The sequence below is a fragment of the Rhinolophus hipposideros genome, assembly GCF_964194185.1.
Source record: "Rhinolophus hipposideros genome assembly, chromosome: 21".
In the NCBI taxonomy this organism is placed as follows: domain Eukaryota; kingdom Metazoa; phylum Chordata; class Mammalia; order Chiroptera; family Rhinolophidae; genus Rhinolophus; species Rhinolophus hipposideros.
The window spans coordinates 39246920-39270872 of record NC_138067.1 but is presented as its reverse complement, the minus strand read 5'-3'; the positions used below and the strand labels follow the sequence as shown (position 1 = coordinate 39270872).

At 46.4% G+C, this 23953-nt stretch overlaps 1 protein-coding gene across 1 annotated transcript; it reads left to right on the top strand.

Annotated features, from left to right (window-relative positions):
• Window positions 1–8770: 8770 nt before the first annotated feature.
• Window positions 8771–20665, top strand: LOC308490252 (cytochrome P450 2B11-like; the record flags this gene model as incomplete). The annotated part of the gene is given in 12 exon segments (XM_081032203.1): window positions 8771–8850; window positions 8852–8936; window positions 12337–12499; window positions 12647–12663; window positions 12665–12797; window positions 14284–14444; window positions 15005–15181; window positions 15726–15867; window positions 17276–17463; window positions 17647–17788; window positions 20475–20596; window positions 20600–20665. Coding segments are annotated over 12 exon segments (1476 nt in total).
• Window positions 20666–23953: the final 3288 nt, after the last annotated feature.

Here is a 23953-nt window from a genome sequence, read left to right as displayed (position 1 = left end):
ATATTAGTACAATGGAATATTATTCAGCCTTAGAAAAGAAGGAAATTCGGACACATGCAACACCATGAGTGAACCTTGAGGACGTTATGCTAAATGAAAACAGCCATTCACAAAAGGACAAATGCTGTATGATTCTTCTTCTCTGAGGTTCCTAGTGTAGTCAGATTCATAGAAATGGAAACTACAATGGTAGTTGCCAGGGGTATGGACAGGAGGAAAGGGGGGTTACTGTTTAATGAGTATAACGTTTCAGTTTTGCAAGATGAGAAAAATCTTGGAGACAGATGGTGGTGATGACTACATAACAATGTGAATATACTTAATGCCACTTGAAAATGGTCAGAATGGTACATTTTATGTATGTATATTTTATTACAATTAGAAATAACTAAGTCAATAATTGGAAAAAACCTGAAATGGGACTCATTATATCTACTCCATAGGCTTGGTGTAAAGCTTAAATAAGATGGTCCACATGAGCATTCAATAAACACATGTTGTAATTATTCTTAATATAGATTTGTAAATTGTCACGATTCTATGATTAGGGCAACAGCACAGTGGCGTTGTGATGCAGGGCATTTCAAGTCTTGGCTTCTCTACCTACCAGCTGGTACCCTCTGTGCCTCAGTTTCCTCAACTGTAAAACAGAGATAACGGTACCTACTTCTTAAAGTTGTGTAAGGATTAAGTGACTTAAATATTGTAAAATGTTTACAACAGTGCCTGGCACAGAGTAAGCAATTAATAAAGGCCAGTTCTTTTGGTTGTTTGAAGAGGCCAGAATGTTCACATTCAACCTTAACTATTTACTCTTTAAAGCCCCTAAATCTATTTTTTCCTCAGATAACTGGGCTGTAAAATCAAAGAGCATTTAAACTAGAGACCATATAATTTATGGTCTACCCGGGGATTGTTTTGAGAGTGAAAAGGGAGCTCTTAATAATTAAACCAGGACAAAGGGCGTGAATCCGACTGTCTCTGGCCGGCTGTCCCCAACCTGACTGTCTCCACACAATTCTGGCTAACGGTCATCCTTGCTACAACTCACGCCTCCATAGAGGGCAGCAGAGAGCGAGCTTTTAGGTCGATATTGCAAAACGGGGTTGGTCGGTTCCACTGGGCAAGCTCCCTTTGCATAACAGGCTCTACTCAAAGACTGAGAGAGTTATACAAAAGACGGGTGAAAGTGGAAGTGGTTAGGGTGGTGGAGGACAGTGTGGAGCAGTGAGAATACCATGGTGCCCCGTGAAGGAGTTGGTCCAGACGCTTGTGGCTGCCCACCCAGAGGAGCACCCACAGGTGTGCTTCTGGTACATTGGCCCAAAGCTCCCTTGTCTAGTTGGCTCTAGGAAACAGCGGGGTGGGGAAACATGGCCTCTGAGGTCAGAAGACCTGCTCTTGAATTCGAGCTCCGTCACTCCCCAGCTGGCTGACTGGGCAAGTGACTTCTCTTTGAACCTCAGTATCTCCATCTGCAAAATGGCCATATTAATAGTATCAATTCAGAGGAGTCCATGAAATAGTGACAATCACTTGGCACATAATAAGCACACAATATGTGGTTATTATTGTTGTTACTCAGGGCTACCTCATGAGGCCACAAAGGTCGTGTCTTGTGTAAGCGGGACTGAAATCTGAGAAGGACCGTTTTTCTTCACAGGGTACATTCAACAGGCCACTTGCCTTGAGAAGGTGCCTTTTTTTATTCTCAAAAGGTGCACCATGAGTGCTAGTGGCCACCCTGGTATTAGTTACATCACTTGTGACCACAAAAGCAGATTTCAGCCCCTTGTGAGAATGTTCACCTATTTTACTCATAGATCATTTTGTGCTATTTCCACTGCTTTGCAGGTTATAGATTTCTTTTTTTTTTCACATTCTAAATTACTTTATATTAGTTTCAGGTGTACAGCATAGTGGTTAGACATTTATATGCAATTTATGAAGTGATTCCCCGATGAGTCTAGTACCCTCCTGGCAGTACACATAGTTATTACAATATTATTGACTATATTCCCTGTGCTGTACTTTACATCCCCATGATTATTTTGTAATTACCAATTTGTACTTCTTAATGCCTTCACCCTTTTCACCCACATCTCCCCCACCCCCTCCCATCTGGTAACCATCAGTTTGTCCTCTGTATCTATGAGTCTGTTTCTGTTTCGTTTGTTTGTTTACTTTGTTCTTTAGATTCCACATGTAAGTCGTATTGGTCTTTTTCTGTCTGATTTATTTCACTTAATAAATTGTGTTTTGCTGCCTCAACTCCGTCTCAGTGTGCATGGTGAATGCATATTCAACACCCAAATTCTGTGGCCACATAAAATGTAGCCCCTTTCTGCTAGAGTAGGTGGCAAGGTTAAGAAATCTATCACATGTTTCCATATTTTGGCTATTGTAAATAATGCTGCAATGAACGTAGGAGTGCATACATCTTTTCAAATTAATGTTTTGTATTTCTTCAGATAAATACCCAGACGTAGAGTTGCTACGTCATAAGGTAGTTCTAGTTTTATTTTTTGAGGAACCTCCATACTGTTTTCCATAGTGGCTGCACCAATTTGCAATCCCACCAACAGTGCATGAGGGTTCCCGTCAATAGGCAATTGGATAAAGAAGATATGGTACATATATGCAATGGAAAGTTACATGGCCATAAAAAAGAATGAAATCTTACCATTTGAGACAACATGGATGGAACTAGAGGGCACTATTTATTAAGTGAGGCAATAAGTAAGATAGACAGAATAAAGCAAAGTAAGACAAAGAGCAACAGTGAGTTCTCACCCCCCGAAGAGTGTTTCCAAGGCGCTGGGGAACCAAGACAGCGTCTTGGCTTCAGGTGTTTCCGGCGAGCGTCCCCTTTGGAGAGTTCCGACTAGGGCTTCCCTGGGACATTAATTTTATAGAGTTTTTTCCAATAGATTACCAGTCTGGAAAGAATGCTAGGCCATAGCGATTATAATCAGCAAGCATGGGGACAATGAATCACAAATTTCAGGGTAATTATCTAGGGTAGAAGGCAGGGGGACATGATTCCGGAAGTTCCACAATGTACATGAGGTTACTATGACCACAGGGCAACCTACATGATCCTATTCATGTGTTCCACCGGCAGGTCAGCTTTGTTCAACCAGGGGGGCTGGCAAGGCCTTCCCGAATTTATTCCTGCTGACGGGGGAGTCAATGTCCAGGTGTCACCCGGTCACCTGGACAGAGCATTCCCCTGACGCAACAAGTGAAAGGCACAAAGGGGCACCTAACTCACATTATATTTACTTTACACCTATGGTCACTTTTTCTGTCAATTCAAACAAATAAGCAAACATTCAGCCATAAAAGCATTCAGGAATTTTCAGGCTGCAGAGAACTGAAGTAAGGGCACTGTAGATGCATGCCGGAAACATGGCAAGACTCTCCTCCCTGGCACCACTCAGTTTTTCTATTTCAAGGGGATGAAAAAGTCCCCATTCCACATCACAGAAGCCCCGTGTATGTGGGCGCACCCTCAGATTTAGGGAGATTTTACGGGCTCTTGGAGCCTGATTTTTCTGTGACAACTCAGGCCTGGAGAGAGTGTCTGAGAGAACTCAGACACTGGTGGTTTGTTGTCAAGCTTTAGTGGTCGCTGGCTTGGAGAAGCGTCGTCCTGACCTCTGCCTTCATCTTCACATGACTTTTGTGTGCACGTCTATGTCCAAATTTCCCCCTTTTATAAGGACACCAGTCATATTGGACTGGGGCCCACCCTAAAGACCTCATTTTAACTTGATTATCTCTGTAAAGAACCTATGTCCTAATAAGGTCATTTTTGAAGCATTGGAGGTTAGGGTTTCAACTTATTAATTTCTGATGACACATGTAAAACCTATAACACAGTCATTCATGCCACTATATTCTTCTGAGCCCCTACCGTGTGCTAAACAACGAACTGGGTGCTGAAAACACCAAATAATTAGGCCCCTGCCCTATAGAAACTGGAATTCACACATCTTAAAATGTTTCGCCTCCTGCCCTTCATTCTTCACCTCCATTTCCGAAGACCTTTTTTTTTATTGTTGTTTGTTTTGTGGTGCATTTCATCCATACTCCTGTTTAATGCTTAGAAAAGTTTGGGGAAATTTTTATAGCTCCCTATTGTATAGATGAAGAAACTGAGGACCAGAGAGGATAGCCACTTGCCAAAACTTACGTGTGGCAGAGCCAGCTTTTAAATCCAGGCACAGAGGACTCCAGGGTGTAGGTTTGAAGCCTCTATACCAGGAATTCTTTAACTAGGGTCCAGGCGCCCCTAGAATTCAGGAGCCCCGTGGACTTGGATGGGAAAAAAAAATTGCATCTTTTTTCACTATCCTCTATCTGAAACTTAGCCTTTCCTTCAGTTATGAATGCAGATCACAGTGACAGTGGTTTCGGCAGTGGTAATCAGCTTTGTTACCAATGGAAACCACAGATAATTTCATAGCATGTTATAGCTGTAGCTCTCAAAATTCCATCTAGACTCCTCATCACTCTATCCAACCACATCACTATCGAGTTCCAGAATTTTTTCATCAGCCCAAAGGAAAACCCTTTGTGCATTAAGCAGTCACTCCCCATTCTCTCCTGCCCCAGCCCTTGGCAACCACCCATCTACTTTCTGCATCTGTGGTTTTGCTTATTCTAGGTATTTCATATTAATGGAATCATATACAATATGTGACCTTTTATGTCTGGCTCCTTTCATGAGTTTAATTTTACAGAGTTGAAAATATTATTCTGAGCAGGGGCCCAAGGCACCATAGTGCACTGTAACATGTAAATGGGCAAAAGAGGATCTGTAGCAAACCTCTCATTGCACGAACTGGCTTTTAGCAGAAAAACCAGTGTTTATTGGGCACTTATTATGTGCCAGGGTCTAAGCGCTTCACATACATTAATTGACTGAAATCTCACAGCATCCCTGGGGATGGGGAGTGAGCATAATTATTCCCATTATACAGATGAGGAAGAGAGGCACAGAGAGGCTAAATAATACGCCGGCCATCATACAGACAGTGCTGGATCTGGAACTTGTACCTAGGGCCTTTGACTCCAGCTGCTGGGTACTTAACCACTGTGCTGCAACTTAGATGTGAGGTGACCCAGAGCCTCTTGGAAATGGCTGTGTCTACACCCTCCAAAGGCAGCTGCCTGCTCTACCAGAGCCTTCACACTGCCTCCTAGCCACACAGCATGACCACGACCATGGGGCTGTGCCCAGGTGCACCGTGAACACGGGCCCATACTGGGCCCTCAGCGGTAGCAACAGGGCCAGTGGCCTTGAGCCCTGAGGGCCTGACACTCAGTCTGTCTGTCTGTCTGTCTGTCTGTCTCTCACTAGGAAGTCATCTCTGCGTTTCCACTGTGTTTTTCTCTGCTCCCGTCTCTCTGGGCATCTCTATCTGTTTCTGTTTCTTTGTGTCTGATCCTGAGCATCTCTGTCTTCATTTCTCCCAGTCTGGTCGTCTTTCCCCCTCATTGCTTCTTTCAGGGGCCCTCTCTGTGGGCCTCTGCCTCGTGGTCTCCCTACCTCTGCTTCTGTCCCTTTTGATCTCTTGGTCTCAGAGTGTGTGTTTCTATGTCTCTGTGACTCTGTTCCTGTCTCTGGTTTCTCTGCTCACTCTCTTGTCTTCTTATTCTCTTCTTCATTGAGTCTCTACTCTTGTTCCCATTTCTTTTTCTAATCTCTCTCTCTCTCTCTCTCTCTCTCTCTCTCTCTCTCTCTCTCTTTCTCTCTCCCTCCCCTGTCTCGTTCTGTGATTCTCAGTGTCTGTCGTTGTGCCTCTTTCAATCTCCCTCTCTCCGACTCTTTTTGTCTGTCTCTGTCTCTTGTTGTTTCCTTGGCTCTGGATTTCTCCATGTTTCTGCCTCTGGGTATTTCTGATGAGAAAATCCTTCCATATTCTCACGTCTCTCCCCTTCCTGTCCCTGCCCATCCCTACCACTCTCTGCATCCAGGGAGAAGGCAGGGGCTGCAGAGGGAGCCCGCACGCTTACCCTGAGCAGAGCCTGGAGGAAGGGTGCTCCCCTCAGTTGTAGGAAGTTTCCCAGCCTCAGGAGGGACAGTGGGCCTGGGGGCAAGGCCAGCATGGGTGGCCTGAACAAGATCCCAAGGGTGAGGCCCACAAGAAGGAGAAGGAGGAGAAAAGACAAAGCGTCAATGGCAGGGCCATGGGGCCTGGGTGCTGAGATCCTGGTCCAGGCCAGGAGAAGCAGGAAGAGGAAGTAATCTATGCAGGCTCCCAGAGACTGGGGAGGAGCAGGGAAGGGCCTGGTCAGGTTTAGCTTTGATCCCTCATGCTGCTTTTCTCTTAAACTCTCAGCCAGGCTCTAGTGGTCCCCTCAGCTCATTTCCTGCTCCCTCAATCCCTACTAGCTCCCTCCCCCCCTCACTACCCCCCCCCCCCAGCCCCCACTAGCTCCATCAGCATCCTCTTTTGTCCTTTTCTGTGTCTCAGTGTGTTTTCATTACTCCATGTATTCTTCAGTCTCTGGGCTTCAGTGCTTCTCTGGCATCTCACATCCCCTTTTCGCCATGCTGGCCTCTTTGCGTCGCCTTTACTCTCATGGTCTCAGATATCACAATTTCCATCTTTGTGTCTCCCACCCTAATAATAATAATTGCCACACCCAGTGTAATGGTCAAAGTACACCTTGGCACTACCAATCAAAATGGAAGCTTCAGGAAAAACAACGAGGAAGGACAAACCAGGGCATGATGCCTGAATATTACCTTGTCACCATGTGAATTACCATATTTACGAGTATCTCCATTTTATTGTCACCTGTCTTTCCCACCTGGATGGTTGCTCTGTGAGAGCCCGGGTATTTCCCTGCCTTGTTCACTGCATCCCCAGTGCCTACAGTAGGGCTGGGCATAGAGTAGGTGAACAACAAATGTTTGTTGAATGAATGAATGAATGAATGTTTGCTTGCTATGTCCCTCACTGTCTCACCATCGCCCTCACAGAAAGAAGTGGAAAGCCAGGCCCAGGTCCATGTGGACACAGGTCCATGTGGACACAATCGTTCCCATATTCTGCAAATTGGGACTGAGCCTGCTGGAGACTCAGAGCGATGACGGAGACAGACACTAGCCCAGCGGACATCAATCAACCTGGGCCCAGTCTCTGCACTTCTGGCGTTCAGAGTCTATAAGGGGAAACAGAGACACTGAGACAGGGAGAGATAGCAAGAGATAGAGAGACACATAGATACAGAGAGGATGGGAGAAATGTCCTGCACTGTAAACGCAGAGCCAGAGGCAGTGAGAGAACTGCCCGTTGCTGGTGAGAGCAGTCAGAGATCCAGAGGATCAAATGTCCCCCTGCCAGGTCTCAGTCTCTCTGTCTTTCTCCACCCGACCCCCTCCACCTCTGAGTCTAACCAGTTCTGTGTCTCTCCCCACTCCTCCTATTTCTCCCATCTGTAGCTGTCACAGAAAGGAGGGGGAAGGAAGGGGGACTAGCTTGATAGACACTGAGCCCCTGAAGGCCCTACAAATACAAGGACGGAGAGATGCACAAATACACGAGCACACAGAGACTCACACAGAGGGACACACACCACCACCACCACCATGCAACTGCAAACATCTCTTCACATATGAATCAGTATAAAACCATATAAGCCTGCACACATGCAAAAATACATACGTAAGCACATGTGGACTCATACACAGAAACTCATCAGCATGTTCCATAAATACAAACACCTCTTCACGTATAAAAATCTTACAAGCACACACACAGATGCAATCGGGCATGGACAAACATGCAAGCATAAACACACAACAAAGACCACAACTAGACAGTGTGTGCTCACCGTACCCACAAAAATAAACACATAGTGATACAGGATAGTTAGCATGTCCCTAGGTAGACAGGGAGGTCCCTGGTGGAAACAACAAAGACAGCCATATCCTAAAACTCCAGGTTTGGAAATCACTCCTTTGCTCCAGGACATAATGTAACAAGGCCTTGAGGTTAATCATAAAATTCCTTTTGGCCTGACAAACGGAGCAGATCTGATAGATAAGAGTGGGTTACTTTGCTAATTCCTTTAGGATGCTCAAGCAGAACAAACCTGGTAGACGAATTTAATTAGAAAGCACCACTTCCCTTCCTCAAACAGTTCCCCTCTTCAAACAGCTCCCCTTCCCCAAACAGGCAAAGGAAGGTATAAAAGTAAGAGCTTTTGCCTCAGGCATGGGGCCACCTCGATTCAGGACCCCCACCCGCTCAGGAGCGTTGACTCTTTGCTTTCAATAAACTATCCTCTTTTTGAAACTCTTTGCCTCTCCTGGGTCCGTGTTTCTTTCCATTCTTCGGTCTCACGAGACACGATCCCGGCCCACACCCAGAAACTGCCAGCAGATCCAACATCATCTACATCATTTGGGGACTCCCAGGAAAATATTCCTCCATCAAGAACGCATGTGTGGACACACACTCACGTTGACCTTGGAAATTACCACAGGATTTCTGCTGGCATCCAGGGAAGGAGTGCTTGGGGAGGGGGTGAGCAGGTCACTGGGCTGCCGGAGAGGGAAGTATGGGCCCCTTAGCACCTCTCTTTCAAGTTCACACTCCTGGCCAATGATGAAATGGGAGGCAGGGAATCGATAGTTATATAAGTGGGGGAAGAGGCAGGCTCAAGATAAAGAGGGGGAAGAGGCAGGCTTAAGATAAAAGGCTCAGCTTGAAACTGCAGTGGGCTGGCGGGCAGTCAGACAGGGACCGTCATGCTCAGTGTCCTCCTCCTCCTTGCTCTCCTCACAGGACTCTTGTTTCTCCTGACCAGGGACCACCCAAAGGCACATGGCGGCTCCCACCAGGCCCCGTCCTCTGCCCTTCTTTGGGAACTTTCTGCACATGGGCAGAAGAGGCCTACTAAAATATATCCTGAGGGTAAGATGCAAATGTGCGGGGTCTGAGGGTGGCTCCTTGTCTCCTTAAGGATCACTCACCCGGAGTGAGCTTTCCAGGCTCAGGCATGGGGTGTGCGAAGGTTGGTGAGTAAGAAGCATGGAGCTGAAGCTCGGTGGATGGCGGTCAGATAGTCAGAGGCGCCCTGCTCAGTTGGAAATGCATGGCACTGTCCCTGGACAGTGGGCATGAGGAGGTGTCTGGGTATGAGCCAAGGGTGTCGAAGTTCACATGTTCTGTCGCCACTGGAAGAGACAGAAAAAGGAGCAGTGGCAGCAATCAAATCGGTTACTCCTCTGTTAGTAAAAGAGAGCAAAGGTTGACTCATGCCAGTGCCAGGACATTGCAGAGGAGAAGGGGAGAATGGGGCGGGAGGCTGCGTACAGAGTGCTTCCCAGTAAGCACCATGGTGACCACATTCCTGAATCTTGGGCTTGCCATCCCTTTGCATATATGGAGGGGCCACAAGTATATATTATTTAGTTCTCATTGTCTTCCATACCACTGGGTACCATGTTTTCCTGGAAATTCTTGGATTTAGTTTCTTCATTCAGAATTATGTGGCTAGGATTTACCTATATTGTCATGGGACTTCTTTAAATCTTGTTTACAACAGCCCTGTGGGCTAGGTGAGGTGTTCTCTCCATCTCAGAGGTACAGACAGTGAGGCTCCGCCTTGGGAAGGCAGGAGTTCACAGTCACAGCTGGGACTTCACAGAAGGGAAGCTGCGATCCAGCCTGGAGGTCTCTTTATCTCTAGCGTCCTCACAGACTGAAGCTGCCTAACAGTTTGGTGATCACTAAATCCTTTGAGGATCTGATGAAAGTGTGGGCTCTCGCCCCTCCCAGTATCCACACACATTTTTGCATAAAATTTTGAGAGTTCCAGGCCCCTAACGTTCTTTCATGGCCCTTCCAAGGATCCTCTAGGTGTCCATGTACTCCTTTATCATTGCATCTTGGGGAGAGAAAGAGAGAGAGAGAGAGAGAGACAGAGAGAGAGAGAGAGAGAGAGAGACAGAGAGAGAGAGACAGAGAGAGAGAGACAGAGAGAGAGGACATGAGCTACTGGGTTTCATTATGGACAGGTTGGGGAGGGTGGCACTACCCCTCCTCCATTCCCCAATATGCTCCCAAATCCTTCTGGAGTCAGACAGGCTTGGATTCGTGTTCTAGGTTCAACTCATTCAATCAGTCTTTTTACTGTTCTGTAAAATAAGATGGTGACAATAAGAATGCATGCCTCATAAGACTGTTTTGAGGATAAGATGGGGTATTGCATTGTAAGAGACTGTTAGCGTGAGAACTGCTATCTTAAGGTCAGGGTTAACGGCCCCTGGCTTGAAACACAACCTAAGTGTAAACACAACCTGACTGTAAATTCCAAGATGTGGGCAGTGACAGCGAGGAGACAAGCGGCCCTGTAGCTTATCTTATACTCTTTGAAGCTGTGTAAATCCTGCAGTTTGTCATATACTCTTCAAAGCTATGTAAATCCTGTAGTTTAATTACTCTGTGCCTTGAAGATGCTATATTAACCCTGGGTTTTAAGTGTTTGGGGTCCTTGTTGAAACCCGCTGCGTCGGGCAGATACTCGGACCCCAGCTAGCTGGAAATAAACCTCGCTGTGTGACTTGCATTATCGTGTGACTTCTGTTCACTTGAGGAGGGGTTGACTCCGGACCCTAACAGCATAAAGCCTGCTGTATAGTAAATGCTCATTAAATGGCAGCCACTTTGATCCATTCATTCATTTATTCCCTCATTCAATAGTAATTTACTGGGCCCCTTCTGTATGCCAGGGAATATTGGCATTGGACAGGACATGCAAAATAAACTAAGAAGTAAATATTGGTAGACAAGAACTATGATTACAATAAGGCAGTGTGCTATTTTAGAAAATGGTGGGAGCTACTTTAGATTGAGTGGTGAGGGAAAGGCTCGATCCTGCTTTGTTTCCGGGCAGAGACCCTGAAAGATGCAGGAGGAAGGCATCAGAGAGAAGCAGGTGTTGGTGCAAGAACTCTAAAGTAGGGGCAAGTTCAGCATGTTTGGGGGAGAACATAGAGGCTGGATGTGAGTGAGCAAAGGGATGAATGGGAGGAGAAGCAGCGGGGTGTTGGGGTCGTGTCACACAGGGCCCGGCCCGGCCCCGTGGACCGTGGTAAAGACTCGAGACCTTACTCTCAGTGAGGCGGGAGCTCTCTGGAGGGTTTGGAGCAGGTTAGGGATATTAATAAATTTACATTTTCATAGGATTACTCTAGCTTCAGGGTAAGGTGGGGTGGGTGGTGAAATGATTGCAGAGGGGACAGGAATGGGAGTAGGGAGACCAGAGAGGAGGCTTTGCAGATCAGTGTAAGAGATTTTTCAGGAAACTTAACGTTTTTATGATTGTAAGTCAACTTTTTGCTGAAGTTTAACATCGCCCTAAAAAGTGCACAAATCAGTGAATTTTTCAAACAAAAATATTCATGTAATTGACACACAGGTAAGTAACAACAGGCCCATCCCCAGAAAGTCCCTCAAGTCTCTTCCAGTCACTACCCTCCCACTATCCTGACACAACAGGTCGTGTTACCTGTTTTTGAACTTCATATAAATAGAATTATGACATATGGACTCTTTTGTGTCTACTTCCTTTCGTTCAACATTATGCCTGCTTGTTTCATTCATGTTGTTGGGTGTAGCAGTGGTTTGTTCTTTTTCATTGCTGTGTAATATTCCACTATGCAGACATGTGACTGTATATGCTATATTGGTGGTGCTGAGCATTTTATTAATAAAGTTTTGATGATTCTCCTTGTGCTTTATTTTGGTGAAAACAAGTACACAATTTTTTATGTATCTGGGAGTGAAGTTGATGAATCACTAAGTGTACACGTGAACTTTCAGCTTCAGTAAACGCTACTGAGCAGTTTCCCAATGGACTTCCTGGTGTTAGGATTGTTCAGATTTCATGATCACCCCCAAGAGTGCCATCACTTTCCCTTCGTGTCAGCCAAGTAGGTGGTTCAGGGTAGTTCTCTGGGGGAAATCGTTGGGAGGCAGACAGCAAGTTGAAGTTGGGTCACAAGAAGGATGGTTGTCTAGTTGCGATACCAGGGAGATCTGACCAGACTCCAGGGTATGGGCCGGGGTGATATTAGACATATTTAACCATCTGTACGACTTGGGGTGCCAACCAATCATGCAGACACTGTGGGTCATGGGTTAACCCTTTAGTTTCTGGGTCCTGGGAAGGTGCAAGACAGATTGCAGTGGAGGGTTTGAGGTGATGGTTAATTACCAATCTATACGTAAGTGTTTTAATGGTTTAGCAACTGGGATGACCACAGAAGTGCATACTCATGGCAACCCTGGGTGTGGGTATGCTTGGCAGCTCCAACACAAATACGGGGATGTCTCCACGGTGTACCTGGGGCGTAGGCCTGTGGTCACACTATGTGGGATAGAGACCATTCAGGAGCCCCTGCTCAGCCATTCTGAGGCCTTCTCTGGTCGGGGGAAAATTGCCATTCTTGATCAAACCTTCCAGGGATATGGTAAGAGCTTCGTAGGCACCGGGAGGGGGTGGGGAATGGAGGATGGGGGTTGGGGAAGGTGAGTCTGGGAAGGGAGGATAAGGGGTGGAGAGGGACCCAGAGTCTCCTTTCAACTTTTTCTGCAACCCATGCCTGTCTATACCTCAGGTGTGATCTTTTCCAATGGGGCAATGCTGGAAGACACTTCGGCAATTCTCTTTGGCTACCTTGAGACACTTTGGGATGGGCAGGTGGAGTGTGGAGGAGCTGATTCAGGAGGAGGCTCAGTGTTTGGTGGAGGAACTGTGGAAATCCCAGGGTGAGCCTGGGGAATGGGAAGGAAAGAAAGACAGTGAAACAGAGAGATGCAGGGTGCAGAGCAACAGAAAAACAGGAGGTTTATGTGGCAGGGGAAAAAAGAGAGTGGAGATAAAGACAGAGCCTGAGAGATCATCAGACAGAGGGATGGGGACACAGACAGGGGCGTGGAGATGGGCAGAGACGCGTAGGAGAGGGACACAGGGAGCCAGAAGAGATGCAATGTCGAGAACAACTCAAAGACATAAGCTTAGACATTAGCACACTGTTTACTTGTGTTCAGGGAAACCAATTCATGGATTAATTATCTATTAATTATCCAAGGCAAAAACAGGGCTTACATAAAGGAAAACAAAGAGAGAAAAGGGAAAATTACAGACATTTTGAAAAGTACAAACTGTTTTCCTCTCCTGGGTGCACTGCTGACGAGCTGGCAGCGAGCAAGGAAGGCAGTTGGGGCTTTCTGCTCTTGGCACTTTCAGTTGTTTTTAGATTCTCCATAAATGGGTGTTTGTGAGCTATAAAGGTGACAGGGTTCTTTCGCCAGAGATATGCAGAGGCTGGGAGGGAGAGGCAGAGGCGGAGACAGAAGGCCCGATACAGGAAAAGGACAGAGAGAGGGACTGAGAAGAAATACAGGAGGAAACACAGTGACACAGACAGAGAGACAGAGAAGGAGAAAGAGACCGAGTTGGACAAAGAGACACACAGAGGCACAGATTGTGGAAGACACTTGGAGAGGCAGAAAGAAACAAAGGCAGAGGAAATTAGAGAGACAGACAGGCTCAAGAAAGGATCTGCAGACGAACAAGAGAAGATGGGCAGAGGAGACCGGCAGGGAGGGGCTGCTTGACCTGACCTTGACTGACATTCCTGGGCTCACAGCCCACCCTCCCTCAAACACCGCAAGCCTGGCTCATACAAACATCAGTTAACAAGTATAGAAGGATTTCCTGAAGACCGGAGGCCTCTAGAAGTTAACAAAAGAAGAGAAGGGGAATGACAGAAAAGGGCGAGGGAAAGCAGAGTGTTTTAATTTGTACATGCAATGGATCGAGCACGTGCACTGTGCTCACCCTACCCTGGGAATTAACTGTACCTGTTCCCAAGGTCAGCTCTGGGGCCTAAGAGGGGCCCAACCTCACAGTCTCTGTAGCTGGGTTGCCTGGGTCAGAATCCTGGCCCCAGCAGTGAGTCACATGGTCGAATGACTTAACCTCTCTGTTTACCCTTATATGAAATGGAGATAATAACAGAACTGCACCTTCCTCACAAAGTAGAGGTGAGAATCAAATCAAATAATATGAGAAGTGCTTAGACTAAGGGCCTGGCACATCATACGGGCCAGTGAGTGTTAGCTGTTATTATTCCTATTTTCTTTACCATTTTACTGAGTGACAGAAGACAGTCACACAGAGATGGGGCAGAAGCCAGATTCTCCCTAGGCATTTGAGTCTGTGTCCTGACCTGCCGCCCCCTCCTCCTAGGAGTGTTCCAGGACCCCGTTTTCTTCTTCCACTCCATCACCGCCAACATCATCTGCTCCATTGTCTTTGGAAAACGCTTTGCCTACAGAGATCCTGAGTTCCTCAAGCTTCTGGACATGTGCTACCAGTCCTTCTCGCTCTGTAGCTCCTTCTCCAGCCAGGTCAGGGAGAGTGTGAGGGAGGGTCGGATGAGGTGGACATCCAGGGAGTGGGGAAGGGGTGATCTACTTTGGGGCCATAGAAACTCAGCTTAGGGTTGGAAGAGGGGCAGGGACAACAGGGGGAGACAGGGTCACAGGCACCGGGAGGGAGAGAGAGATGGTGAGACAGGGACGGAGAGACCAAGAGAGAGAAAGGGGAGTGATGGAGGAGGCAGAAATGGAGAGTCAAAGAATTAGAGGGAGAGACTAAGAAAACAAGGGCTTGGGAGAGAAAGAAGAAAAGAAAGAAGAAAGAAAACAAGGCAAAAAAGGGCAGAGATAAAGAGATCCTATGAGATAGAGTTGAAAATGTGTATGTGAGAGAGAGAGAGAGAGAGAGAGAGAGACAGAGAGAGAGACAGAGAGAGAGAGACAGAGAGAGAGAGACAGAGACAGAGACAGAGAGACAGAGAGAGAGACAGAGATTCCTCTTGGAGGTATTAGGGCCCAGGAGGGCTGCCTTTTCCTGTGATTCGCTAGCTCAGCCCCAGGAGGACCTCACAGCCCCTTCTCTCCCACAGGTATTTGAGTTCTTCTCCAACATCTTGAAGTACTTTCCTGGAGCACGCAGGCAAATCTACAGTAACCTGGAAGAAGTCAGAGTCTTCATTGGTCGCAGTGTGGAGAAGCTCAGGGAGACCTTGGAACCCAGCGACCCACGGCACTTCATCAATACCTACTTGCTCCGCATGGACGAAGTGGGGTTTGGGAAAGGGAAAAGGGAGCAGAGGGAGAAAAACGATGAGGGGTTGAGAAGAAGGGAGAAAGAGGAAGGGGAGGGAAGAACAGAGGATAAGGAAGGGAGATTAGGAAAAGGTGGGGAAGATGTGGAAGGGAAGGGAAAATGGAATGAAGGAGAAAGTAGGGAGGGGAGAGAGAGAGAGAGAGAGAGAGAGAGAGAGAGAGAGAGAGAGAGAGAGAGAGAGAGAGAGAATACGGAACAGGACAAGGAATAAAAATACAGCAACAGCTAAAAAGACCCACAGAGGCAGAAAGACGCTGGGAGAGGAAGCAAGACAAACACACCGAAGAGATGAAGAGACGGATTGAAACAGTGACAGAGTTGGAGAGAGACTGAGAGAGACAGAGATAGAGATAATGGATGGACACGGAGAGGATAGAGAGAAAAGTAAAATTGGCCAGCTGGTGTGAGAGACCCAGAAACAAGTGGAGGGAGACTGGAGACATGAGTGTAGCAAGTCTCCAGCCTCCCCAGACCCAACCCTGTTCCTCTGGACCCAGGAGAAATCTGACCCGAACAGTCAGTTCCACCAACAGAACCTCATCATCACTGTTCTCTCACTCCTCTTCGCGGGTACCGAGACCATCAGCACCAGTCTTCACTATGGATTCCTGGTCCTGCTCAAATACCCCCACATCATAGGTGGACTAGCCGGGACAGCCAATCAAGGGATATCTCTGACCCTTTGTGGCTGCAGAAGTGGGATAAGGGTCCTGCTTGAATGAGAGAGGTAGCATTCCCCTCTTATATCAGGAACACTGAAGGATTGAATGAGTGGCGAACTAAGCCAGCCCTGCTGGTGGATGGACAAATGAAAAATCTGTCAATCTGTTCTCTCCCTGTTTTTGCCAATCACTTAAAGATTGACCCATCCATCCATCCATCCATCCATCCATCCATCCATCCATCCATCCATCCATCCATCCATCCATCCATCCATCTGTCTGCACTTTTGTCTATTAATTGATCTGTATACTCAGATACTTTCATCTATGATTCGCCCAAGAGCATACACTTCCATTCCTCATTTGATTAACTGATTCATTTATTGATCCTTTGAAATGGTGGTTAATTAAATGAACTATTTATCATTGATCCATTGGCTCATTTATCCATCCATTCATTCAGGCACCCATCTAGTCCTTTTATGAACTCGATTTCATTCCTTAATCCTTCCATGAGTCAGTCTTTCAATTAATCCTTATACCCTTCTCCCCTTTCATTTATTCATTCAATAATTCACTCATTGATTGATATCTTTGATTTATTCATTTATCATCAAGACATCCATCCATTTATTACTTTATTTACCTATTCTTTCCACTAATTTATTTGTTCACTTATTCCTGCATAAATCTAGCCATCCATCCATTCATGTGATTTATTAGTTTAATTAGGTTGATTTATTTATTTGTCTTGGGACCATTTATTAATTAATGATTTATTAACTCACCTACTGATTGATAAATAAATACATACATCTAATAGTAATGTTCTTCTACACATCAGTCTTTTCATTTATGAATTGATTGATTAATTGATGTATTCAATTATTTTTCCAGTTGTTCTTGGGTTGATCTATTGATCTATTTCACCGTTATGCTTCTGAGGACCTAGAATAGTGCATCATCTATAATACACACGTAATAAATATTAGTTGATTTTCTACTCATATTAGAGTGGGAATTTTGACAGATTCATAGCCTCGAGTTCTTTTCATTTTCCCTTTTTGAATTTCTTTTATATTTTTTTTAGCCTTGAGATCTTACTCTGAAATTCTATGGAAAATTGTGCATGTGTGTGGTGTGTACGTGTGTGTGTTCACTTGTGCACATGGGGAGAGAATCCATAACATTCATTAAACATCAATGTGGGAATTTTTCTTGCTTCCTCCTTTGCCTCCCCCACCCCAAGCTGGTTGCTCTGAGGGATGTCAACGATGTAACCCTTTATTATAGTTTTTTTTCCAGGCTCATTGGCCCATAGAAAGCAGTGTCTCTGCTGAAATGCCTCTTTAAATGAGGTTTTCTGGTTCCACTTTTCTGTGCAGAGAGAGTCCACAGGGAGATTGATCAAGTGATTGGCTCACATGGGCTTCCCGTCCTCGATGACCAAACCAAAATGCCATATACTGACTCAGTCATTCATGAGATCCAGAGATTCGGGGACCTCATCCCCATGGGCGGGCCCCACATGGTCACTGAAGACACTCAATTCCGAGAGTACTTCATCCCAAAGGTGAGGCCAGCTGGGGTGATCACATTTCTCCGGTGTGGGCATCCTGGGTTCTCTTAATCTCCAAGTTTGACCTCTTGTTGTTTTATCACTAGGGCTTCTTGTTTTGTTTCATTTCTGTTTTGTTTTCCAGGGTGGGGTGGGGAAGACAACGGCAATAGCTTCGATCTTGTGATCATCTCTCAGGGCACTGAAGTATTTCCTGTCCTGAGCTCCGCTCTCCATGACCCATGTTACTTTAAAAGCCCACACACCTTCAACCCTGACCACTTTCTGGATGCTAATGGGGCACTAAAGAAGAATGAAGCTTTTATTCCCTTCTCCCTAGGTAAGCTGGATCCATACTCACTTCCCCAGACACCAAAGTGCACTTGTAATCCCCTCCTGAAAACAATCAAGGAGAGGTCTTTGTTTATGGAGTAGTTAGTATGTTCCAATTGTGTTACCTGCATTATCCCATGCCATATTCACTGCCACCACTGAGAAGTGAAATCTCAACCCAATGGCACATCTTGGTAAGCTGGATTGAGGGCAAGTGTGTTAACCTCTCTGCACCTCCGTATAAAATACCTGTTGAGCATTAATCTGAGCCCAATTCTTTACTGGGGGTCAAAGGAAATGCATCAGACATGTCATATGGAGACCTAGATCCTGCCTCAGGAAATTTATAGTCCAGCAGGGGAGATGGACAATCATCATATGGCCACAAAATAATATCTAATTATAAGATTGAATGCCTGAAATGTGTTTAGAACTGCTTGGCACAAAGTAAGTGCTCATAGGAGCTATAATTATCATGATCATAATTATTAATCATAGCTGTGATAAGCACTCTAAAGGGGGTTTTGGGAGCACAAAATGGGAAGTATTTACTACGCCTGCTTGGTTGGTGAAGAAAAACCTCACTTGAAGCACTGGCTTCTATGCTAAAGACCTCATGGGTGAATATCAATCAACCACTGAAAAGAAGCACAGGGAAGGGTAAGAGCAAAGCCTGAAGGTCGATATAGCATGGCACATGTGAGAACCTAGAAGAGCCCAGGGATACTGGGTTGTAGATTACAAAAGGGGATAAAGGTGAAGAGCTCAGCTGGAGGGTCTTGAGAGCTGAGGGGAGTTGGGATTTATCCTGTTGGCATGAGGAGCTGGGGAGGGTCTTGACATGCCTTGACTTGTCTCTATCCACATTCTGCACTCTTTGGCCCCATCCAAAGAAAATCCAAGCCCAGGGTCCTCATTTTTGGGGGATACAGGAAGATCCCAGAATCAAGTTCCTAGTCTTGAGGTCTATCAGCAACTTCAGTGACCCAGGGCCCTTGGCTCTGCCCAGTGCAATGGCCTCCTCTCTCATTTCATCTTAAATGAGAGGCTGGGGATATGTGGGTGGTGGGGTGAGGGTCAATTCCTTCATTCAATAGGATTGTCCTAAGTTTAGAGAGAGATAGAAATATAGAGCAATAAGGACAGAGACAGACAAATAAGAATAGAGTGAGTGAGAAACAGAGAGAAAGACAAGGAGAGACACAGAAGAAGAGAGATATGGGGAGATAGTGGCAGAAAGAGACAGAGGGTGAAAGTGAGACAACAGAGGTGGGAAAAGAAGGAGGAGGAGGAGGAAAAAGAAGGAGAAAAGCAGAATAAGAGATAGAAAAAAGAGAGGGATATACGAGTAAATAGAGAGGAAGAAACGGTGAAGGAGAGAAAAGGGATCTGTAGAAAGAGATGAAACATGAGAGGGAGAGAGTTGCAGACAGAATCAGATTCAAATAGAGAACAAGAATCAAACAAGATTGAAGAAAGCGGGGGGAAAAAGAAAAGAAGAGAATAAGTGAAGAACAGAGAACCAGTGCCTGACAAGAGGTCAGAGAAAAACACTGTGGTGACTGCTATGGGCAGAAAGACAAACCTAGCCACAAAGGTGAGAGCCAAAGATCTACCACAGGGTATTGTAAGGACAGCCCAGGGATGGGAGGATGGAGTGGGAGGGAGCTAACAGGCTGTTCTGGAAAGAGGTAGATTATGGAGCCGGTTACAAGAGAGGAACCAGCCCAGACCCCATCCCCAGGATTTCTGAGCTCATGTCTCCTAGTTTCTGGATGTGCCGATAATGTGGACCCTCCCCCAGGCACTTCCACACATGCACAATATCTAACAACTTGCAAAGTCTAAGAAATACCTGGAAACCCATCCTTGAAATGGCCTTTCCAAGGTTGTCAGCTTGTAGATGAAGAACTGCTAAGTAAGGGGAGAGGCTCTCCATGTGTCTGCCTCAGCTCCATTTGTCCTCATTTCTCTCCAAGCAAGTGGTTTACAACCTATTGGTGGGGCAAGAGGTGTGCACGTGGAAACCTTACACCTCTGAGAATGTGATGGGGTATAGACTCCCATCTCATGTGCGTAAGTCCCATTCACAGATTTATAGACAATATGGAGTTTGGAGGGAACTCTTGAAGCCCATGACTTTCAGACTGAGATAAGAAGATAGACAATCACATGCAGTGCCAAACACACACCTCTCACTCCCCACCATACGCACCCAGAACAAAACACAAAGTACTAACTAACCTAAAGGATCCTTAGTATGGACCAGGTATTAGTCTAAGAATTTTCACAAATATTAACTTCTTTTACCTCACAATAGGACTATGAGATAGGTACCATTCTCCTAATGCTAAGTCAGCACTAAGCACACACCTATACACCCCATGTGGAGACACACACACTCACACATCCAACCAGGTGAGGGTCTTTAGACTCTGTGGGACCAACTGAACCCTTGAAAACCCTTGACAGAAACTACAAACCCTCCCCTGGAAAAATGAGCAACACACATCCACCCAAAGATTTGCACCTGGTTTCAGAGGGTTTGGGACACCCCTAAAAGTCCACCTGAATTGTAGGTTAAAGACCAGTCCCATGCAAATAGGTTGCAATGGACACAGGTGTCTGGGCTTTGGGCAAAAAACGTGCATGCACTCTGGGTGATCCACATTTGTGATCCTCTATGCCCACAGGGAAGCGCATTTGTCTTGGCGAAGGCATCGCCCGCATGGAATTATTCCTCTTCTTCCCCACCATCCTCCAGAACTTCTCCCTGGACAGCCCCGTGGCCTCTGAGGATATTGACATCACACCCTAGGAGGACGGAGTGGGCAAAGTGGCCCCAAACTACCAGATCCGCTGCTTGTCCCGCCGAGGGGGTTAAAGGAAGGGGTCAAAGGATTCCAGGGTCATGAAGTATCCCCACCTTTGCAGGGAACGCTCCCTAACTCTCCACATTTTCTTGCGTCTGAGAGACCTGCTCCAAGCCAGTATCCATCCCCCTCCTTGGTTGTCTCCTCCATGTAATCTCATCGCCTTCCTTCATGCTGTAGCTCTTCTAAACACTCAAGGAGGTTTTTCCTTTCCTCTGGAATTCCAGGAGTGGTATGTATACAGAAACTGGAGGCTGAAAGGGGAAACTCAACTCAGGATTTCTCTACAGTTCTGCCATCCAGGCCACAGCTCACCTTGAGTGACTTCTCCCTTCTCAGAACAACCATAGCCTCCATTTATCAAATCCGTGCTCCATGAACTGTGCAGATATGATCTCTCTTGAATCTCTCAATGGCCCCACGTGGTGGGTACAATGATCATGTCTATTGTATAGATGAGTAAACAGAGGCCGGGCATAGGTGTCAATTGTCTGAGGTCACATGACTAGTGAGTGGAGAACCAAGATTCACACTCTATCTTTCTGGTTGTGGAACTCAAACTCTTTACTAAAGCTCCCTCCCCATATGTTTTTAAATTAAAGTGAAATTCACAGAACAAAAAAAATCAAGAATTTTAAAGAACGTAATTTAGTGCTTTCTGTGTCTCTGGATTTGCCTTTTCTGCATATTTTAACATAATGGAATCACACAATATGTGATCTTTTGTGACTGGCTTCTTTCACTTAGAGTGATATTTTTGAGGTTCATCCATGTTGTGCCCCAGCATAGTCCTCCTGCCTCCTCATTTTACTGCCTCTCCTTTTTCTGTCCAACATGAAAGTGTGTCCTCAGCCCACGGCTTCCTGATCTGTGTGATTATAAACTGGTGCCTTGGATTCCCTTATATTCCCCTTGAAGTCCTCTGAGACTCAAAAAAACATCCAAAGCCTGACATATCTGGGTCAGGTGGTGATCTGTGCCATTTTACGTGTGACCCATTTATTGTCAGGTCACAAGGGATCTTTCCAGAACGTGAATACATCTCCTTCACCTCAATGCCTGCTCCATGAAGGCAAACCTGTTGTATTCTTCATCACCGTTCTGTCAGTACATGGAGCAGTGTGTGGCATATAATAAATGTTCAAAACATCAGTTGAGGATTGGCTAAAGTAAGCAATCCCCAAAACTACCAACATGGAGCTAGGTTTCCCCATCAGATCATGCGTGCTCCATATCTCTCTCTGTTCTAATGCCCTGAAGAATCCTAGTCCTCAGATGCCCAATTCTGCCTACCACCTGTTCTCCATCCCTGTTGTCACACAGCAGCATGCCTGCCTGTCCCTTCATACCTACCCCTAAAAAGAAAAAAGAGTCTGTGAGACTATTCCTTTCAGGGACATTGCTTCACCTTTATGCCATCTCCTTGTTTGACCCCAAAGGATGGCTGGCTAGCCAAGGACAGGTAAGATTCCTCAAGAAAGGAACAACCCAAGACAGGCACAGTCATGTGGGGACCACCAGGAGAACTCACAGGGTTGATAGAAGTGGGCATTGACCCACACCTGCCCCCGTCTAAGGAGAGCTTCTGCCTCTGTGGCTGTATTCCTTCCACAACCTGCTTGGGAAGTGATAACATCAGTTCTCCATGTCAGTAAGTTTTCAACATAAAGGTTTTGTCCCCTGGGGAGGTACAAACAATAATTATTTATACACCATGGGACTTTCGGCAGGCAAGGGTGATTGGTTTGAACCAGTTTTCTGGTGTGGTGTATGGGACTCACAGACCGTAGGGAAAACAACGCTACTTCCTTGTATGTGCACCAATAAAAGCCACAAGGTGGCCTGGTTTGGAGCTGTCAGTCCTTTGAGGCTGTGAGACCCTTGGCCCCTGTTTCAAAACTTTCTTTATTTCTGTTTCTTTCTTAACCCTTCGTCTCCCCTTCTTGTTCTCTCACTGCCCGAGTTGCACTGGATGTGACAGATTCCTCATAAGCAATGCCACCCTTTGACAAAATTGACTGAAAGCCACCCTTGCAAAAACTATGAAACCAGCCTTCACATGTCCCATCAGCTCCCCATTTTCTGAGGGAGGCACTCTTTGTTCGTGGGTGTTGCCCACTAAGATACCTCAGGCCAGCCAGGGGCCAATGCGGAAGCGTCTGTGTGACCCAACCGAGATGCGAAACCTTCTGGCCTCTGCAGCACCTGCCAACTTTGAGCTGGCTATTGCCTCTGGAGAGTTATAAGAAGTTCTGCCAAGGTAAATGTCTGGTGTATTGTCTCCCACCAACTACAGGAAAAAAACAACCAACAACAGAGCAGCCTACCTTTCAAGAGGGAGAGCAGGATGAAAGGCAGACACAGCAAGGACCATGACGCTTTGAACCATCCTGCTTCTCACTGTCCTCATAGGGCCTCTTGCGACTCTGGGGCGACCCCACCTCCAGGGGCTGCCTCCCTCCTGGACCTCAGCCTCTGTCCTTCTTGGGGAACATTTTGCAAATAAACTGCAAAGGCCTTCTCAAGTCCTTCCAGGCGTTGAGGAGGGGAAGCAGGAGATGTGTGGATGGGAAACGTTCATGGGCAGCAAGGCAGTTGGAAATCGAACTTTTGAAGGGACTTCACAGGCTGGCTTGGGGATTATCTTCTTTCAGCCACAATCTGGCCAATGTGCCCACTAGAGAAGCTTTTGGACTTCCTATGAGTAAGAGTGGAGGAAAGGGAGACTGGAGGGAGAAGTACTGATAGACTTGAGGCTTTGAACTGTGGTCTTTCTGATTTGGGAGGGAGAGGGACTAGAGCTCAGATGTGGGGAGTCTCTGCAATTCTTAAAATAGAAGCTGGGCATATTAATGTATTGGGTCGGCCTGGTGGCTCAGGCGGTTAGAGCTCCATGCTCCTAACTCCGAAGGCTGCTGGTTCAATTCCCACATGGGCCAGTGGGCTCTCAACCACAAGGTTGCCAGTTCAATTACTCGAGTCCCGCAAGGGATGGTGGGCAGCGCCCCCTGCAACTAAGATTGAATATGGCACTTTGAGCTGAGCTGCCACTAAGCTCCCAGATGGCTCAGTTGTTTGGAGCACGTCCTCTCAACCACAAGGTTTCCGGTTCAAGTCCTGCAAGGGATGGTGGGCTCCGCCCCCTGCAACTAAGATTGAACACGGCACCTTGAGCTGAGCTGCCTTCAGATGACTCAGTTGGTTGGAATGCATCCACTCAACCACAAGGTTGCACGTTCGACTTCCGCAAGGGATGGTGGGCTGCGCCCCCTGCAACTAGAAAACAGCAACTGGACCTG